Source organism: Staurois parvus, unplaced genomic scaffold (genome assembly GCF_062004578.1).
Source record: "Staurois parvus isolate SC_StPar_1 unplaced genomic scaffold, SC_StPar_1.0 ptg000882l, whole genome shotgun sequence".
Classification (NCBI taxonomy): Eukaryota; Metazoa; Chordata; class Amphibia; order Anura; family Ranidae; genus Staurois; species Staurois parvus.
This window is the reverse complement of record NW_028318678.1, coordinates 724,497-744,067: the sequence shown is the minus strand read 5'-3', so window position 1 is coordinate 744,067 and position 19,571 is coordinate 724,497. Positions and strand designations below refer to the sequence as shown.

At 43.9% G+C, this 19,571-nt stretch overlaps 1 protein-coding gene across 1 annotated transcript in view; it reads left to right on the top strand.

Moving 5' to 3' along the window:
- The window catches only part of B9D1 (B9 domain containing 1), a 148,640-nt gene extending 138,061 nt beyond the window's left edge, over nt 1-10,579 (top strand). The window contains exon 7 of the mRNA XM_089656026.1: nt 10,427-10,579. Within this exon, the coding sequence (XP_089512152.1) occupies nt 10,427-10,431 (5 nt within the window). The 3' untranslated portion in view covers nt 10,432-10,579. The remainder of the gene's footprint in view (nt 1-10,426) is intronic.
- Nucleotides 10,580-19,571: the final 8,992 nt, after the last annotated feature.

Sequence of the window (19,571 nt, the reverse complement as noted above, 5' to 3'; positions counted from 1 at the left end):
GATGGTTTGAAGCTCATATTCAGAGTACTGTATGCTGAGGGCCCGATGAAGTCAATGGGGTTCCACTGCATGGCCAGAAGAAAGAAAACAGTCAGGCAGCAGGAACCAGAACTCATTAACTATGCAGCTGACAAGGCAGGGGTGGTTTACCCCCGGTTCACATCTATGCGGCCGTGAGGGCCGCGTTTTGCACGGACACGAGAGCCCATTCATTTGAATGCAGTCCCGTACCTGTGACACGCAGGGAAAGAAGTCCCTGCACCTCTGAAAATGCAGCCCGCACGGGAGCTTTGGTTCCCAGTACGGTTGCGTTCTCCAGTGCAGGTGGCGTGCCATTAGAACAAATGGCACCCGCCCGTGGGTCCACATTCCTCTGTGCGGGTGGTGTGGCTGCATGGATTTTCATGCGGATCTGCAGCGGCACCACCGACACAGATGTGAACCTAGCCTTAAATCAGCTTAGTTAGGGTCGGGAGATAAGGGGACTTTCATAAAACACTACGAGGGCCAATTCACACCACAAAAATACACTCCGGATGCATTCCGTATACGTTTTTGCTTACAGTTCACATCACACTCTGTTCCGGTGCAGTTTTGATGCAGTTTGTCATGTTCACAGCCAGTGAGGAGAGAGAGGGGAGCGGGGCCGAGCCAGCTCTGTGTGTCAATGGACACACAAAGCTGGCTTGGGGAGTGAGCACACACCTGTGCCCCCATAGCATGTGGTGTGCTTTGGGGCCAGGAGTGCCGATGGGGGACCCGAGAAGAGGAGGATCGGGGCTGCTCTGTGCAAAATCAATGAACAGAGCAGGTAAGTATGACATATTTTACAAAACAACATTTTTGCCTGTACAATCAACTTCACATTGCACATAAATTGTAAAAAAATAAGATATAACAATGTTTTAAATTGTATAAACTTTAAACAATAAAAAGAAAGTAAATGAAGGGGCCATATATTTATTTAAAATTACTTCTCTATTAAACGAAAATCTGACATTATGACAAATACCACCTGCCACGGTCTCCATATACCAAGCCAACAGGTATACTGGTGGAGATATATACTATGATCCTACACACATACTTCCATCTGGATATGATGTACCTTGTCCTACGCTTTTTTTGTACTTTTTCCCTCCCCCCGCCATCCTATAAAATGTGTATTCTTTTTTCTTCTACAATAGTGTTTATAAAAAAACAGAGACATAACACATAGGGGTTTATTTACTAAAGCTGGAGAGTCCAAAATCAGACTCCCTTCTGCATAGAAACCAATCAGCTTCTAACCTCAGCTTGTTCAATGAAGCTTTGGCAATGAAACCTGGAAGCTGATTGGTTTCTATGCAGAAGTGAGTCTGATTTTGCACTCTCCAGCTTTAGTAAATAAACCCCATAGTGTCCAACAGTCCAGAACTGCCCGGGACGCTCACAGATTTTTGACATTTGTCACGGACAGTCCTTGTCGCAGGCTGAATCCCGAAAATTGAGTTTTGCCACGGATAGGTCTACTTTGTCACGGATCGCCGCGGCCGGTCTATTGCAGTTTGTTCATTTTTGTTGTCCCCCATCGCGCTCCCTGCGATCCTTTGCCTTCCCCCTGCCTGACATTGCCAATCAGTTGTGAGACAGGAAGTCATGTGTCTGCTTCTACCATCCTGATTTGTTGTTACTGTGAGGGGGCATGGCCAGCTGGGGGGGTGACTGTGTCAGCCCGCCTTAGCCCCCTCAGTCTAAGCAAGAGCACATGCAAGGCTGAGGAAGCTGCCAAAAAAACCCACAGACTTGCTCCTCCATCACAGCCAAATGAGAAAACCCTCACCTGCTGCTCCCCCCCCCCCAAAAAAAAAAAACCTCGCTCTTCTCAGGTCATGATAATCCCCCCAAAAAAATCAGAGACTCATTCTTACAGCCAAAAGAGACAACCCCCACCCATGGCTCCACCCCCCAAAAGAAGAAAACGCTACTCAGGCCATGATTACCGTAATCCTGGCCTGAGAGGAGCACATTTTTGAGGGGTGCGGGGGAAGCAGCGGGAGGGGGTTGTCTCATTTGGCTGTGATGGAGGAGTGAGTCTCTGACCCTCTCCTGTACTATGTCTCCAGTCTCTGACCCTCTCCTGTACTATGCTGTCAGTCTCTGACCCTCTCTTGTACTACACCAGCAGTCTCTGACCCTCTCCTGTACTACGTCACCAGTCTCTGACCCTCTCCTGTACTACGCCGCCAGTCTCTGACCCTCTCCTGTACTACACCAGCAGTCTCTGACCCTCTCCCGCACTACTCCGGCAGTCTCTGACCCTCTCCTGTATTAGTCCGCCAGTCTCTGACCCTCTCCTGCACTGCGCCGGCAGTCTCTGACCCTCTCCAGTACTACGCTGTCGGTCTCCGACCAACTCCAGTACTACGCTGTCAGTCTCTGATCCTCTCCTGTACTACGCCGCCAGTCTCTGACCCTCTCCTGTACTACACCAGCAGTCTCTGACCCTGTCCTGTGCTATGCCATCAGTCTCTGACCCTCTCTTGTGCTACGCCGTCAGTCTCTGACCCTCTCCTGTGCTACGCTGTCAGTCTCTGACCCTCTCCTGTACTACACCTGTAGTCTCAGACCATAGTCCTGTACTAACCTCTAGAAACCAGTTTTTTTTAGATAAGTCTATGATTGGGTTTATTTGTTTTTTTGGGATGTTGGGGTGGAGAGCAAAATTGCATGGGGGAGCCCCAGAGAATCTCAGACTCTATGTAACCACCCTCCCTTTAAGCAACGCCCAATATTTAGAGTAATTTAAACCACACCCGTTTTTTGACACAGCGCGCTTTGAGCGCAGCCATCTAGTTCTTATTAGGCCACACCCATAAAGGAATGCCCCACCCCTAATTAACATACTTTTCCACCTACACTGTCTTTCAGGACATACAGGGAGGAAAAAGTGTCACTAAAAATGTTTTTGAAATGTTGGCAACCATGATAGCAGAGTGTATACTGAGCAAAACAGTCCCTCCCAGGGGATCAGTACAAACAGGAAATGGGACAATGGAAAATTAGCGCAAATTTTTGTGATGTCTAAAGAAAAGTGGAATAGCAGCCGAGTGCCCAAAGTGGCAAGGAGTATCTGGGCACAATGGCCCAGGCCTGAGGGGAGGGAGGCCCTGTCCCCTGGAAAGAAGAAATAAAACGGGGGTAAGGCCCAGGTATGGGCCCGGGTCTTGTAGGGGAAGGAGTAACGAGGGAGGGAGGGCCAAAAAAAAGGGGGGGGGGAGAAGAATAGCAGTTGGGAGATAGAAGAGGAGGAGCGTTACTAAGACGGTTGCAAGCTCAGTGGCCTATGGTCCCTGTGTACAGGAGGGCCCACTGTGCCCGTCACTCTGCCCGTCACTCTGCCCACGTAGGTTCATAAAACATTGGTCTTGGTGTCTGTGTACACACCCGCAGCTCCCGGTCTGGGAAAACGGAACTAGTGCCTGGTGTGGGCGGAGTGATATGCGGAACAAGCCGGATGTGCTGCGCCCACAGGTCCCGCACATTAGAAAGCGGGAGACATGTGCGTCACAGGAGGAAGCTGCGGGACTGGAGTGTGCGGGCGACGCGGGAACGGACTTCAGCTGAGCCTCTGAGACACACCCTGCCTCACTGTCGCCGCCCGCAGAACTCACGTTAAACTTGGTAACAGAAACTAGATATTCCAAATGTCTGACTGAGATTGTGAGGACATCCTCTCCAGGTGCGTTCCCTCTCCTCATCTCATTATCTCTCCTCATCTCATTCCCTCTCCTCATCTCATTCCCTCTCCTCATCTCATTCCCTCTCCTCATCTCATTATTTCTCCTCATCTCATTCCCTCTCCTTATCTCATTCCCTCTCCTCATCTCATTCCCTCTCTCCTCATCTCATTCCCTCTCCTCATCTCATTCCCTCTCCTCATCTCATTCCCTCTCCTCATCTCATTCCCTCTCTCCTCATCTCATTCCCTCTCCTCATCTCATTCCCTCTCCTCATCTCATTCCCTCTCTCCTCATCTCATTCGCTCTCTCCTCATCTCATTCCCTCTCCTCATCTCATTCCCTCTCTCCTCATCTCATTCCCTCTCCTCATCTCATTCCCTCTCCTCATCTCATTCCCTCTCTCCTCATCTCATTATCTCTCCTCATCTCATTCCCTCTCCTCATCTCATTCCCTCTCCTCATCTCATTCCCTCTCTCCTCATCTCATTCCCTCTCCTCATCTCATTCCCTCTCTCCTCTTCTCATTATTTCTCCTCATCTCATTCCCTCTCCTTATCTCATTCCCTCTCCTCATCTCATTCCCTCTCTCCTCATCTCATTATCTCTCCTCATCTCATTCCCTCTCCTCATCTCATTCCCTCTCCTCATCACATTCCCTCTCTCCTCATCTCATTATCTCTCCTCATCTCATTCCCTCTCTCCTCATCTCATTCCCTGTCTCCTCAACTCATTATCTCTCCTCATCTCATTCCCTCTCTCCTCATCTCATTCCCTCTCTCCTCATCTCATTATTTCTCCTCATCGCATTCCCTCTCCTCATCTCATTCCCTCTCCTCATCTCATTCCCTCTCTCCTCATCTCATTATCTCTCCTCATCTCATTCCCTCTCCTCATCTCATTCCCTCTCTCCTCATCTCATTCCCTCTCTCCTCATCTCATTATCTCTCCTCATCTCATTCCCTCTCCTCATCTCATTCCCTCTCTCCTCATCTCATTCCCTCTCCTCATCTCATTCCCTCTCTCCTCATCTCATTATTTCTCCTCATCTCATTCCCTCTCCTCATCTCATTCCCTCTCCTAATCTCATTATCTCTCCTCATCTCATTCCCTCTCCTCATCTCATTCCCTCTCCTCATCTCATTCCCTCTCTCCTCATCTCATTATCTCTCCTCATCTCATTCCCTCATCTCATTCCCTCATCTCATTCCCTCTCCTCATCTCATTCCCTCTCTCCTCATCTCATTATCTCTCCTCATCTCATTCCCTCTCCTTATCTCATTCCCTCTCCTCATCTCATTCCCTCTCTCCTCATCTCATTATCTCTCCTCATCTCATTCCCTCTCTCCTCATCTCATTCCCTCTCTCCTCATCTCTTTCCCTCTCATCTAATTCCCTCTCTCCTCATCTCATTCCCTCTCCTCATCTCATTCCCTCTCCTCATCTCTTTCCCTCTCCTCATCTCATTCCCTCTCCTCATCTCATTCCCTCTCCTCATCTCTTTCCCTCCTCTCATCTCTTTCCCTCTCCTCGTCTCATTCCCTCTCTCCTCATCTCATTCCCTCTCTCCTCATCTCATTCCCTCTCTCCTCATCTCATTCCCTCTCATCTTTTTCCTTCTCCTCATCTCTTTCCCTCTCTCTTCATCTCTTTCCCTCTCCTTATCTCTTTCCCTCTCTCCTCATCTCTTTCCCTCTCCTCATCTCATTCCCTCTCTCCTCATCTCTTTCCCTCTCCTCATCACATTCCCTCTCATCTCATTCCCTCTCCTCACCTCATTCCCTCTCTCCTCATCTCATTCCCTCTCATCTCATTCCATCTCTCCTCGTCTCATTCCCTCTTTCCTCGTCCCATTCCCTCTCTCCTCATCTCATTCCCTCTCTCATCTCTTTCCCTCGTTCTCTCTCTCATCTCTTTCCCTCGTTCTCTCTCTCATCTCTTTCCCTCTCCTCATCTCTTTCCCTCTCTCCTCATCTCATTCCCTCATCTCTTTCCCTCTCTCCTCATCTCATTCCCTGATCTCTTTCCCTCTCTCTTCATCTCTTTTCCTCTTTCATCTCTTTCCCTCTCTCCTCATCTCTTTCTCTCTCACTCTCTCTTTCTCTTTTTTCAAATTCTTTCTCTCTCTCTCTTTGTCTCTATTTCCCTTTCTTTCTCTTTTTCATATGCTCTCTCTTATCTTTCTTTCTTTCTTTCTTTCTTTTTTCATATTCTCTATCTTTATCTTTCCTTTTCTCTCTCCCTCTTACTCTCTGTCATTTTTAATCTCTCTTCTTCTTTCTCTCTCCATCTCTTTTCCTTTCTCTCTGTCTCTCTTTTTCTTACTTTCTTTATCTCTTTCCCGCTCTCTCTTTCTATTCCTGTTGCACCCTTTCTCTCTCTCTCTCTTTCCTTAGCTCTCTTTCTTTAGCTCTCTCTCCATCTCTCTCTCCCTATCTGTCTCTTTCTTTCTCTGTTCATCTCTCTCTCTTTCAAATTAAAATTCTGTCTCTCTGTTTTTATCTTTCTCTCTCTTATCTCTCCCTCTCTTTCGGTTTTTCTCTCTCGCTATCTCGTTATCCCTATTTCTCTTTTTCTTTCTCTCTTTAACTTTCTTTATTTCTCTCTCTTTCAATCTATCTCTCCCCCTTTGTCTCTCTCTCTTTACCCTTCGTTCTCTCTCTTTTTATCTTTCTTCTTTTTTCTTTTTCTGTCTATTCTTTTACATTTAAATGATCTATCCTTTTATCTCTCTCTTTCTCTTTACCACTCATTCTCTCTCTTTTTATACCTTCTCTCCTTATTGCTCTCTTTCTTTCTCTCTTTAAATGTATCTCTCTTTATATCTCTTTTTTATCTTTATATCTCTTTATCTCTCCCTTGTTCTCTCTCTCTCTCTCTCTCTCTCTCTCTCTATTTCTCTGTCTCTTTCTTTATATCTTTCTTTCTCTTTTTCAAATTCTCTCTCTTTTTTATCTTTGTCTCTCTATTTATCTCTTCCTCTCTTTATCTCTCTCTCTTTTCACCTCTCTTTATTTCTTTATTTACCCCTTTCTTTCTCTCTATCAAATTCTATCTTTCTTTTTATCTCTCTTTCTCTTTACCCCTCTTTCTCTCTTTTTATATCTCACTCTCTCTCTCTCTCTTTTTCAAATTCTCCCTCTCTCTTTTTATTTACCTTTTTTATCTTTTTCTCTCGCTCTATCCTTTCTCTCTCTGTTTTTTCTCTCTTTCTCTCTTTTTTCTCTCTCCCTCTCTTTTTCTCTCTTTCTCTTTCTTTATCTCTCTCCCCCTCTTTCTCTCTCTGCCTCTCCCTCAATTTATCTCTCTCCCTCTATCTCTTTAGCTCTCCCTCTTTCTCTGTCTCTTTATCTCTCCCTCTCTTTTTCTCTGTCTTTCTATCTCTTTTATCTCTTTCTCTTTTTAGCTGTCTATGTCCCTTCCTCTTTATCTCTCTCTGTTTCTCTCCCCATCCCTCTGTCTTTTTATCTCTCCCTCTTTCTCTGTTTATCCCTTTCTCTCTCTCTCTCTGCCTCTTTCTGTCTCTACTCTCTTTATCCCGTTTTCTTTCTTTCTTTCTTTCTTTCTTTCTTTCTTTCTTTCTTTCTTTCTTTCTTTCTTTCCTTCCTTCCTTCCTTCCTTCCTTCCTTCCTTCCTTCCTTCCTTCCTTCCTTCCTTCCTTCCTTCCTTCCTTCCTTCCTTCCTTCCTTCCTTCCTTCCTTCCTTCCTTCCTTCTTTCTTTCTTTCTCTCTCTCTCTCTCTCTCTCTCTCTTTCTTTCTTCCTTCTCTCTATTTTTCTCTCTCCTTGAAGATTGAGTATTAAAATTCTTATGACTACATTGCACAGGTGAAACACCCCTCCCCATTCTATTTTTTTTTTCAATGGTGGTAATATGTTAGGGTTCTCATTTTGATCCACTATACAAACCCAGCCACCATATGCACTTTTCACCTTTTTGGTATGGGGGGAAGGTTCACGCTTGGCATCTTTGCACTGTGTAAATTTTCTCAAACTCTATTTAACCATTCCTCCTTTAAGCCACACACTATATAAAGGGAGATTTAAACCATGGGCACAGTTTGCCATGATACACTTTGCGCACCGCATTCACCCCCCCCATGCCTAGGGCCTACTTTTGATCTTGCACATGGGCCCACTGGTTTCATGATATGCTTGATGGTACTCTACAGCAGTCTGGAATGCCCAAACCGATTGGGAGCGGAGTGGGGAGAGCGTATGACCACCCTGAGCTTCACACCTAAAGGAATTTGGAGTGGGAATCATGGAGTATACTGGTCTTTTTCTTGTCATCCATTAGTGTGGTTAGAATGCTCTTTACCGCTGCAAACTGAACTGAGGGTTTCTTCCAGGCCCTAACGATGGTGCGTTTTGCAATGTATCTCTGTTCTTTTTTAATTATGTGAAAACAATAAAATCCGATTGAACAAAAATGAGAATAAAATGGGCCTCTTAAAGCTGGTGAAACCAATATTCAAATGAAAAATCTCTTCAGTACATTTGATAATTTGATCAGTGTTTAGGCGAATGTTGTTAGAAAATAGTTTGCTTTTAACATTTGATTTTGAAATTACTTAAACTTCTTTTTTTTTCAAGCTTCTGCAGACAAATACAATTGTTGATTTGACACCGTTAAATATTAGAAAAACAAACAAAAACTCACAAAACGAAAACTTTTAAACAAAATTATAATGGTTTTTGGGCCCTTTAAAGTGACACTAAACTTTGGTAGTATGTATTCTTGGCTTTAAAAGTCCCTTTTATCGCTCTCCGCCTCCTCCAAATCTCCAAATTCTTTAGCTGTAGGCTGACTACATGTTAGAAGGTGGCTGCGTTCTCTCCACATGGTCCAACTGTATGTAGGAACATAGCCAGTTCTCTTTCTTGCTTCCAAGATGGACCAGGGTAGTCTATCTTTGTGTACTTTGTGTATTGTGCATTGAGTAATGCAACGTATACTGACCCATCCCAAAAAAACAGAAATTGGAAAAGGAGAGGTTCAGGAGCCCAAAGAGGACATTACAAGGAGGCATACAAAATCAGTAAGAACCAGTTTCATGAAAAACAGATTACATGGCCATTAAGTAGTGGATGTGTATGGATTATTTTTTTAATCATTTATTGTTACTTTAATATCGGTTATTATGAACCTAGTATTTAGTCGATAGCTACCTTTCTCTGGTCTACATCAGTAGGGGCTCTTGCACACCGCTGTGTAGGCGTTAGAACCCCCCCTTCCTCATTCTGCTGCATTATATGCATACTTAAGCCCCAGGGGTTTCACAGATGAGCACAGCAACCTGACTTCCCTGACTGATTAGAGCTATACAGTGTTTTTCTTTGATGTTTTACAAGGATAATGTGCCAGTATTGATTATGTCCTCCACAAATGTGAAGGAAACATCTCTTTGATCAAGTCCAGCTCTTGCAACTAGAGAGCGTCTCACACTTGGAGAAGGAGAAATCTCTTTAAGTATGGATTTAAATTAACTGTTAAAATTCCCATTGCCATCCAGAGGGGTAAATATCACCAAATTAAAAAAATTAAAATCAGGAAGGACCGGTGTCAAAAGATTAAGTGTTGGCTTCACATGTGAATTCATGTCAACTCTGTCGCCTGACTGAGAATCGCCTTTGCCGATCATGTGCTTTGAAGCAGTGAGTAATTAAAGCAGTATTAAACCCAAAAACGAACATTTATTATATTGTAGTTTACTAATTCTTAGATGTGATCAGGGCCGGCACAAGGTCACCTGGTGTCCAGGGCGAAGATGCCAAATGATGCCCCCCCTCAAAAAAAACAATTATGAGTATTATGTGTCAGCAAAGATCCTCTTCCTCCACCCAACAGGGGCGGACTGACCATTTGTAAACTCAGGCACTGTCCGAGGGCCCGGGGTCAGTAGGGGGCCCCATGAGATGCCCCTGGTACCTTTTTCATAGGCTTTTTTTGAGTTTGGGCAAGGACACAGGGGCCCCATGATCCCCTATTGCCCGGGGGCCCCATGAATTGTCAGTCCACCCCTGCCCCCCAAATAAAAATTTGAGCACTGATCTTTACACTTACCCCCTAAACATAAATGCCCTTTGAAAGCCAAAATTTTCCCCAAACAAAAATTCCTCCTTTTCCAGTACAAATCCCGCTTCCCAGCCCAATTCTTTGCCTCCCCAAATCCCCCCTTTTAGCACAAATCCTCTACCCCTCAAATTTCCCCTCTGAGCATAAATCCTCTCACCCCTCCAAATCCCTTTCTCCCAGAATAAATCTCCTCCAAATCCCTAGCACTAATCCTCCTTCCAAATTTCCCCACCTAGCACAAATCCACTCAATCATACCTAATAGCTGCTGCCCCAATATCCCCACTGGGCCATCCCTCCTGCCCACCCCTTGTCCCTGCCCTGAATGTGGTGGCTGCATTAGGTTTTCTTTTATTTTGTCATTATTTCCTCTATTTTTATCCAGTGATCCAGTCAGTTAGTTTGTTGTTTTTCACAAACTTTCTTCCAGATGTATCAGTTTATTGAAATGAGACAAACCATTTACCACTGTCAGGTATGCCAACAGTGGCCAGCTTTTATTAATTTATGCAAAACCCTTATCCCAAAAGGAAAGAAACTGTTTGTTGTAACTGATTATAAAGTGTGAGCTGCAGTTTAGCTTCAATTTGTTAGTGTATTTATGTCTGATAATATATTTAACTCTCCCCAGACTGACAATGCTGCCATATGCTGTGCCTCCTGTGCTCCTTTGTCCAGAGTGGAGGCAGTCTAATACAGGAGGTGTGTTACTGGCAAGATCACCAGGTGGACACAGAGGACAAAAAAGCGTAAACATGAAAACGAATGCAGTCACCACATCTAAAGATTGGTAAGCTGCAATATTTTACGTTTTTGGTTTCGGTTTTATTGCCACTTTAAAAGATGGGTATGGTATAAATTTAATGAGCACATTGTTATTATTCTTTCAGTATTTACCTTAATATAATTGTTTTATGGGACTTTCACTTTATACAAGTTCACATTTGTATATTTTTGGTATTGAGTTAAAGTCCAACTCTGGGAATTAAAAAAAAAAAACACTACTCTTGCAGTGGGACCCCACACACTGCAAAGGTTAAACGCTTGTTAACTGTAGAGGATGATGCCTTTAACATTCAATTTTTAAACCTGTTGTCGCATATATGCAGCCTCTCGGGGGGGGGGGGTGGGCTTTAATGCTGAGAGGCTGCATATATGCGTCCCAAGTGTATACATTTGGGACGCTGAGAGTGCACACCTTGTGCGCTCTTAACAGAGTTTGTGGCGGGCACTGGAAGGCTCCCAAAGCCTACTTGCGATTGGGAGCTTTCCAATTCGTGACTGCCAATCACAGCAGTTGCATGATCAGAAATCCCTCCTCCACCTCCCGAAATTCAGAACCTCTTAAAGTGCTGGGAGGCGATTGTGGGAATGGGTTTCCGAAACAGCAACCGCATTCACAATTAGAATTTCTTTTAGGGAAAAACTTTCCATCTTGCTCCTTCAAATCTTCTCATCACTACGTTCGAAAAGAAACGTTGAGCTAACCCCACTAACCATCAGAAAATCAACATTCTAAAAGCTAAAATTGTCTGATGAAATTCTGCTGGAGTACGGCCAGCTTAATGTCCCAAAAGGTTGTGATGTGCGAGGTCCTGGGTCTTTTATCCTTAGGCTACGTTCACACTAGCCTTGTTTGCAAGCGGCAGACAGGCGTTTGGGAAGCGTTTTTACCGTTTCCCAAACGCCTGGGAAAATTCTGCACATTGCAGCACATAGTGCTGTTCAAACGGGAGCGCTAGCGTCGCGGCAAAAGGGGAAGCTCTGGTCGAGTCAGGAGGAGTTGAAGCCTCCTATTCATGTCTATGGTGCCGCTCCGCAAACGCTCGGCCGGCGTTTGCGGTGCGGTTGCAACGCGGTTGTGAGGCGTTTGCGGAGCGGTAACACCATTCAAACTTCATTATAGGCGTTTGTGGGCATTTTTAACGCTTGGCAAACACCTAGCAACCGCCGCTAAACCGCACATGCGGCGTTTGCGGAGCGTAAAAAACGCTCCGCACATGCCGGACCAATGCTTGTCAAACGCTATAGGGGAAGTGTGAACGAGCCCTTATGCAGGCCATAGATGGGTCGAAAATCGGCCGATAAAAAAATAAAATCGGCCGATTTTCGGATCGCTAGTGGGCTAATTGTTCAGCCGTTTTTTGGTATTTTGTCAGATTTATTTTTATCGGTAAAGTTGGAAAAAAAATTTTGCGCCAATTATGGGCAAATCGGCCGATCTTTTTACCGATAAAAAAATCTGCGCATGAGCTGTGACCTGCAAGAGGAAGACAAAAAGAAGAAGAGGATGAAGAAGAAGAGGAAGAAGAGGATGAAGAAGAAGAGGAAGAAGAGGAAGAAGAGGATGAAGAAGAGGAAGATGAAGAAGAGGATGAAGAAGAGGAAGAAGAGGATGAAGTAGAAGAGGAAGAGGATGAAGAAGAGGATGAAGAAGAAGACGAGGATGAAGAAGAGCAAGAAGGAGAAGAGGATGAAGAAGAAGAGGATGAGGAAGAAGAAGAGGATTAAGAAGAAGAGGAAGATGAAGAGGATGAAGAAGAAAAAGAGGAAGAAGAAGAAGAGGATGAAGAAGAAGAAGAGGATGAAGAAGAAGAGGAAGATGAAGAAGAAGAAGAGGATGAAGAAGAAGAAGAGGATGAAGAAGAGGAAGAAGAAGAGGAATTCCAGTCCAGCAAAAAGTGTCCCTGCAGAGAGCTCCGCTATTTCTTTGACAGTTCCTTGACATTTATAGCGGTTGCAACAATGTATCTATTTGTTTCTGAATAAAAACATCTGCATCCTAAATGGATACAAATAGATACATTGTTGCAACCGCTATAAATGTCAAAGAACTGTCAAATAGCGGAGCTCTCTGCAGGGACACTTTTTGCCGGCTGTAGACAGGATGAAAATCGGCCGATTTTTTTTACCGTTGCTAATAACGTCGGCCGATTGACCGATTTTACGTTTTTTTAAAGAAAAATCGTCCGGTTTTCTCCCCATCTATGGCCTGCATTAGAGTGTCTTTTTTACTGTCTGGGTGACATAGGCACTTCTTTTTGGCTGTCCAGTGGTGGGGTCCTCTTAGGCCGGGTGTCGGCAACCCGCGGCTCCAGAGCCGCATGCGGCTCTTTTTCGCCTTTGCTGCGGCTCCGGAGCACACTGCCCACCAGGTGACAGGCAATAGGGTTGCCGTAGCTCAGTGGTCGGCAAGCCGCGGCTATTTAACTCTTTAATGCGGCTCTTCTGTGTGCCGGGCGCCCGCTCCCCTCCCTCCTCTCGGGCGGCCGCCCCAAAAGTCAGGACTCTGTAGAGCGGAGCGTGGCAAACATTGGCAGTCAGGATGTAGGCGGGGCAGCATGACGAACTCCTCTCCTCTCACAGTCCGCCCTGAAGACCGGAACGGCGCGGGAACACGGCGAGAGGAACGCGCGGAGCAAAGGTAAGTGAATTGACACAATATGGGGAATGAATTACTATAGGGGGGATGAATTACTATAGGGGGGATGAATTACTATATGGGGGATGAATTACTATATGGGGGATGAATTACTATGGGGGATGAATTACTATATGGGGGATGAATTACTATGGGGGATGAATTACTATATGGGGGGTTAATTACTATATGGGGGATGAATTACTATGGGGGATGAATTACTATATGGGGGATGAATTACTATGGGGGATGAATTACTATATGGGGGATGAATTACTATAGGGGGGATGAATTACTATGGGGGATGAATTACTATGGGGGATGAATTACTATATGGGGGATGAATTACTATGGGGGATGAATTACTATATGGGGGATGAATTACTATGGGGGATGAATTACTATGGGGGATGAATTACTATATGGGGGATGAATTACTATAGGGGGGATGAATTACTATATGGGGGATGAATTACTATATCGGGGATGAATTACTATATGGGGGATGAATTACTATGGGGGATGAATTACTATATGGGGGATGAATTACTATGGGGGATGAATTACTTTATGGGGGGTTAATTACTATATGGGGGATGAATTACTATGGGGGATGAATTACTATATGGGGGATGAATTACTATAGGGGGGATGAATTACTATATGGGGGATGAATTACTATGGGGGATGAATTACTATGGAGGATGAATTACTATATGGGGGATGAATTACTATATGGGGGATTAATTACTATAAGGGGGATTAATTACTATATGGGGGATGAATTACTATATGGGGGATGAATTACTATGGGGAATGAATTACTATGGGGGATGAATTACTATGGAGGATGAATTACTATATGGGGGATGAATTACTATATGGGGGATTAATTACTATAAGGGGGATTAATTACTATATGGGGGATGAATTACTATATGGGGGATGAATTACTATGGGGAATGAATTACTATAGGGGGGATGAATTACTATATGGGGGATGAATTACTATATGGGGGATGAATTACTATAGGGGGGATGAATTACTATGGGTAATGAATTACTATATGGGGGATGAATTACTATGGGGGATGAATTACTATATGGGGGATGAATTACTATGGGGGATGAATTACTATGGGGGGATGAATTACTATATGGGGGATGAATTACTATGGGGGATGAATTACTATATGGGGGATGAATTACTATGGGGGATGAATTACTATATGGGGGATGAATTACTATATGGGGGATGAATTACTATGGGGGATGAATTACTATGGGGGGATGAATTACTATATGGGGGATGAATTACTATATGGGGGATGAATTACTATGGGGGATGAATTACTATAGGGGGGATGAATTACGATGGGGGATGAATTACTATGGGGGATGAATTACTATGGGGGATGAATTACTATATGGGGGATGAATTACTATATGGGGGATGAATTACTATGGGGGATGAATTACTATATGGGGGATTAATTACTATGGGGGATGAATTACTATATGGGGGATGAATTACTATGGGGGATGAATTACTATATGGGGGATGAATTACTATGGGGGATGAATTACTATATGGGGGATTTATTTTCAGTTTTAAAAATGTGGCTCTCAAAATAAATTTCAATCGTGGTTTTGGCGAGATTTGGCTCAGTTGAAAAAAAAGGTTGCCCACCACTGACCTAAGGCTATGATTGTGATTATGACGATACACTGTGGCCCTGATTAACCCTTTGCTTACTGGGCCCTTAAACCCCCTTCATGACCAGAGCGCTTTTTGCAATATATGCAGTGTTGGGTTTGTTTTAAATGTTGCAATGGTGTTGCGGCTCCCAGTCTTTTTTTCCCTCTCGGAAACGGGTCCAAGTGGCTCTTTATGTCTTAAAGGTTGCAGACCCCTGTCTTAGGCAGTGAGTAGCTTTTTTTTTTTACCTAGTGAGTGCTGAATCTATGAATAAGTACTGTGTGATTGTGCTTGTTTCTTTGAAAAATACATTTTTATCTTTAATAGTCCAAAGAGTGGTGCAATTTTATAAGGCTTTTCTGTAAAAAGAAAGATATTTATGCTCTGAGTGTTTCCCTTTAAATGAAAAAGTACTGATGTCCAATTTTAGATGATAATGGTTGTGTAACACCTCGCATTGCTCTTTTATCTGAACGTTTTTGGCAATTACATGCACAGCCTTTATAGCAGTGTGTTAAGCCTCTCACCAATAGCCTCCAACAATATACCATACAAGTGACTGCTTTCTTCTGTACTTGGTAATATGTGCATGTGTCCAACTGATAATTTTCCAGCAGCAGCAATGCAAACATACATGAAAGACACACCAAATTATATAGAAAATTGTATACAGTTCTGTGAAGCAGCAGCCTGACTTCACCGGCTCTATAAAAGTAACATCACAATATCTGTCCAAGGCTGTAATTGTGTGTTTTGTCATTATAAAGCCAAAGGTGAGTTTGTGCTCTTCGTGGATAAAAGGCTTCTAGTTCTATAAGAGGGTGAATTGGCCAGTTGTAGGAGTTTTTATTGATCTGTTTCTATAGCTTAGCGGTTATCACCTGTGACTTTCCATTCTGGAGTCTGAAGTTAGACTCATAACTGGGGCAGTACTGTAGGCTCTACTTTGGCTGCTTTCTTTCTGAAACCCAGCGATAACCACAAAGGTTAAAAAAAACAGAGCATTGGGCAAATATTTGGGCAGCCATTAGAAACCTCTCTTGCGGAAAATGCTCTTTCTCTGGCGCCATGCAGGTCTATTGAATTCTGTAAATTTCAGAGCTGTGACTCCATGCCTGTTAATGTTTTTATGGCTCCAAAACTGAAGCTGGCCACGCATTGTGTGAATTTCAGTCAGTTGCTGGGGAACCAGATTACATTTTCTCAGTGGGCAGTCCTGCAGGCTAAGCTCCTTTTGACAAAGGTTAATTGTCTGAGCGACTTTTGTAGAAGGAGCCTGCTGGAAATTTTTGGTTGAACAGCAGTGCATCCAAATAGATGCAGGCACCATGTGGGTAAATTGATAGCTGGCTGTCAGTATACAATAGCCATGGGGGGGATGGGGTAGAATCATCCATCTGCAATGTATAGCTTGGATGGAGGAATCTGCTAGTGTTTTTTTATATATAACCTGCTTACTGAACGAAACAAAAACTATCAGTGCATGGCCAGCTTAAGAGTTTTAAGAGGGAGGACAAAAATGGCTGCCTAAATACACTAGGACAGTGATGGCGAACCTATGGCACGCGTGCCAGAGCTGGCACGTAGAGCCATCTCAGTGGGCACGCCAGGAAGAAGAGGAAGATGAGCGCACACGGACCACGCACACTGACCGGCCATCCAGATCTCGTCCACACTGGACCCCCATCAAACTACATCTCCCACATGTCTCTGGGGCCAGGGTGGGTGTGGACGAGAGGAAACGGCTCCTATGTGGATTTGGCACCAGGGGTGATGTAGCCGGGGATGGGCGTGGAAGAGAAGAAGAGGCTCCCACACTGCTCCGGGGCCAGGGGCGATGTGTTCAGCATGGATGGGAATGAGCTGCTGGGTTGGAAGCCACACCGACACTGCCAGAGGTGAGATTAACTGCTTGCAGTGTCATCCATCAGTGCCCAGAAGTGTCACCCATCAGTGCCCAGCAGTGTCGCCTGTCAGTGCTGCCCAGCAGTGCCACCTGTCAGTGCCCAGCAGTGTCGCCCATCAGTGCTGCCCATCAGTGCCTCCAGTTGGTGCTATCAGTCAGTGCCGCTTATCAGTGCCCATCATTGCTGCATATCAGTGCATCATCAGTGCCTCCTCATCAATGCCCACCAGTGCCGCCTCATCAGTGCTACCTATCTGTGCCACCTCATCAATGGCTATCAGTGCTGCCTATTAGTGCAGCCTCACCAACGCACATCAAAGAAGAAATATTACCTGTTTGCAAACTTTTATAATAGAAGCAAAGAAAACCTTTTATGTTTTTAATTTTTTGATCTTTTTTCATTTATAGTGCAAAAAATAAAACACCCAGTGGTTATTAAATACCACCAAAAAAAGCTCTATTTGTGTGAAAAAATGAGTGTTGCATGACCACACAATTGTCATTGTCAAGTGCAACAGCACTGAAAGCTGAAAATTGGTCTGGGCAGGAAGGGGGTAGAAGTGCCCGGTAGGCAAGTGGTTAATTGCAGTGTTGGCACTTTGAAATAAAAAAGTTGGTTTTGTGTTGCAGTTTTGGGCACTCGGGCTCAAAAAGGTTTGCCATCACTGCACTAGGATATGAACATTATTATTATTATACAGGATTTATATGGCGCCAACAGTTTGCACAGCTCTTTACAAAATGAAGGTAGACATTAAAGTCACAATACAATTTGGTACTAGAGGAAACAGAGGGCCGTGAGCTTGTTGGACATCCTATTACAAAACCATGGGCATTGATATGGAGCTGGTATCCTCTGTGCAGCTATAAAAGCCTTCTAGAAGACTTTTCGCTAAAGTTGTCTTTAGGAATTTGTGTCTGTTCAGTCAAAAGAGTTCTCTGGTACTGATCTTGGATGAGAAGACCTGGCTCACAATTGACGTTCCAATTCATCCCAAAAGTATTGTGTTAGGTAGGGTTGAGGCCAGGGCTATGCGCAGGCTACGTGAGTTCCTCCACACCAAACTCATCAAACCAAATCATTATGGCTTTGTACACAGTGACAGTCATACTGGAACAGAAAAGGTCCTTCCCTGTTCTCCCAAGGTTGGAAGCACACATTTGACTGAAGTGCCTTTTTTATGCTGTAGCATGAATAGTACTCTTCAATGGCAACATCTTTAAAGTAGACACAAGGCCTGCTAATCTTGCAGTTCCCCACTCCCTGATGAAGAAATGGTAAACGCTACAAAAAAAATGTAAAATTCTGAAAATACATTACAGTTTCTGGAGGTCTTGTCTAGTCAAGGGTGACGTCACTAGGCATTCTCTTGGGATCCTCAGAGATGTGACGATTCCAAATGTGGTGAGCAAGTGCTCCTATACATCATGGAGCAGCTTATCCTCAGATTTGGGATCCTCAGTTTTCCTAGGATCCCATGGTGAGGCCCAAATGTGTCACTAACACCTATAGAATTGGTCTGAGAAGGTTCTCATTTACCCAGGTCATGGTATCTCTAAAATTAGTCAGTCACATTCAACTGGACTTATTCTGTAATGTTGACCTGGTTTCATAGCGTATCCAAGCTGCTTCTTTGGTTCTAATAAGTGTCAGGAAATGCAGATATTATTGTCCAAGCTCAGGATGACAATAATTCACCCTATTGACCATGTAAATCAAGGGATTAACACCTATAAAGCCTTAGGATGGGAGAATGTAAGTAAGGCAAGGTGATTCCACAATTTCCAACCCCCCCATTCTGTTTTTGGTCACTAACAACTGCTGTTCCATGGTAATTGGGGTAAGGTACCTGTTCTATCAGTGTGGATATAAATGTTGGGATATCTTCCTGACACTCATTAGAACTGAGAATGTGGCTTGGAAACGTCTTCAACATTATAGACCAAGTCCAATAAATGTGACTAACTACTTCCAGATATAGGTTGCTTCTAGCTTGATGTGGTGGAAACTTCACTTTTAGGATCAGGAGATATTCTGGTTTGTACTACTGCTTGTATAAATGAAAGTAAAAGAGCTATTTAACCTCCTCGGCGGTATGATTCTTTCCGATTTTTTGTGCTGAAAGCGGTACCATTTTTTTGCATAGAAATATGTAGTTTTTTATTGTAGGCTGTAATTTTTAGGAATAACACACTGAAATCTGTCTGAACAAGAGTCTAGTAAACATTCCGGATATGATAAAATTTGAAACACGAAATCATAAATTATAATTTAATAAATAATCATAAAAAATAATAATATAATAATAATAAATTTAATTCAATAATATAATCAAACCAAAAACACTGAAATTTTAAATACAGAGGCAAATTCGCACATCGCTGAGCAAAGTCGCAAAATCGTTTTCAGTGTCTGATGACGAATTTCCCCACGAATCATTATCACTCAATTCTGCAAGTGGTTCTGATTTACTATCGCTGTTCTCTAGCCGCTCTAAAACCGCTTTTGACGTAAAGGGACGCTTTTTGGACGCCATGGACTTTTCTAAGTTTCCAGGCAGAAAGAACAGTCAAAATGCAGGCAGGGCGCCGGACAAAGCAGTAGCGACAAAATATATGGGAAATGCATTGAAAAAGCAATGACAGCAAAAATGAAATTTTTTAAAAATTTCAAATTTCCCGCCGGTTCTGGCGCCCGTACGTCCCGACGTCACAGGGACCGGAACACAGAAGCCAGATGCCGGCATCGG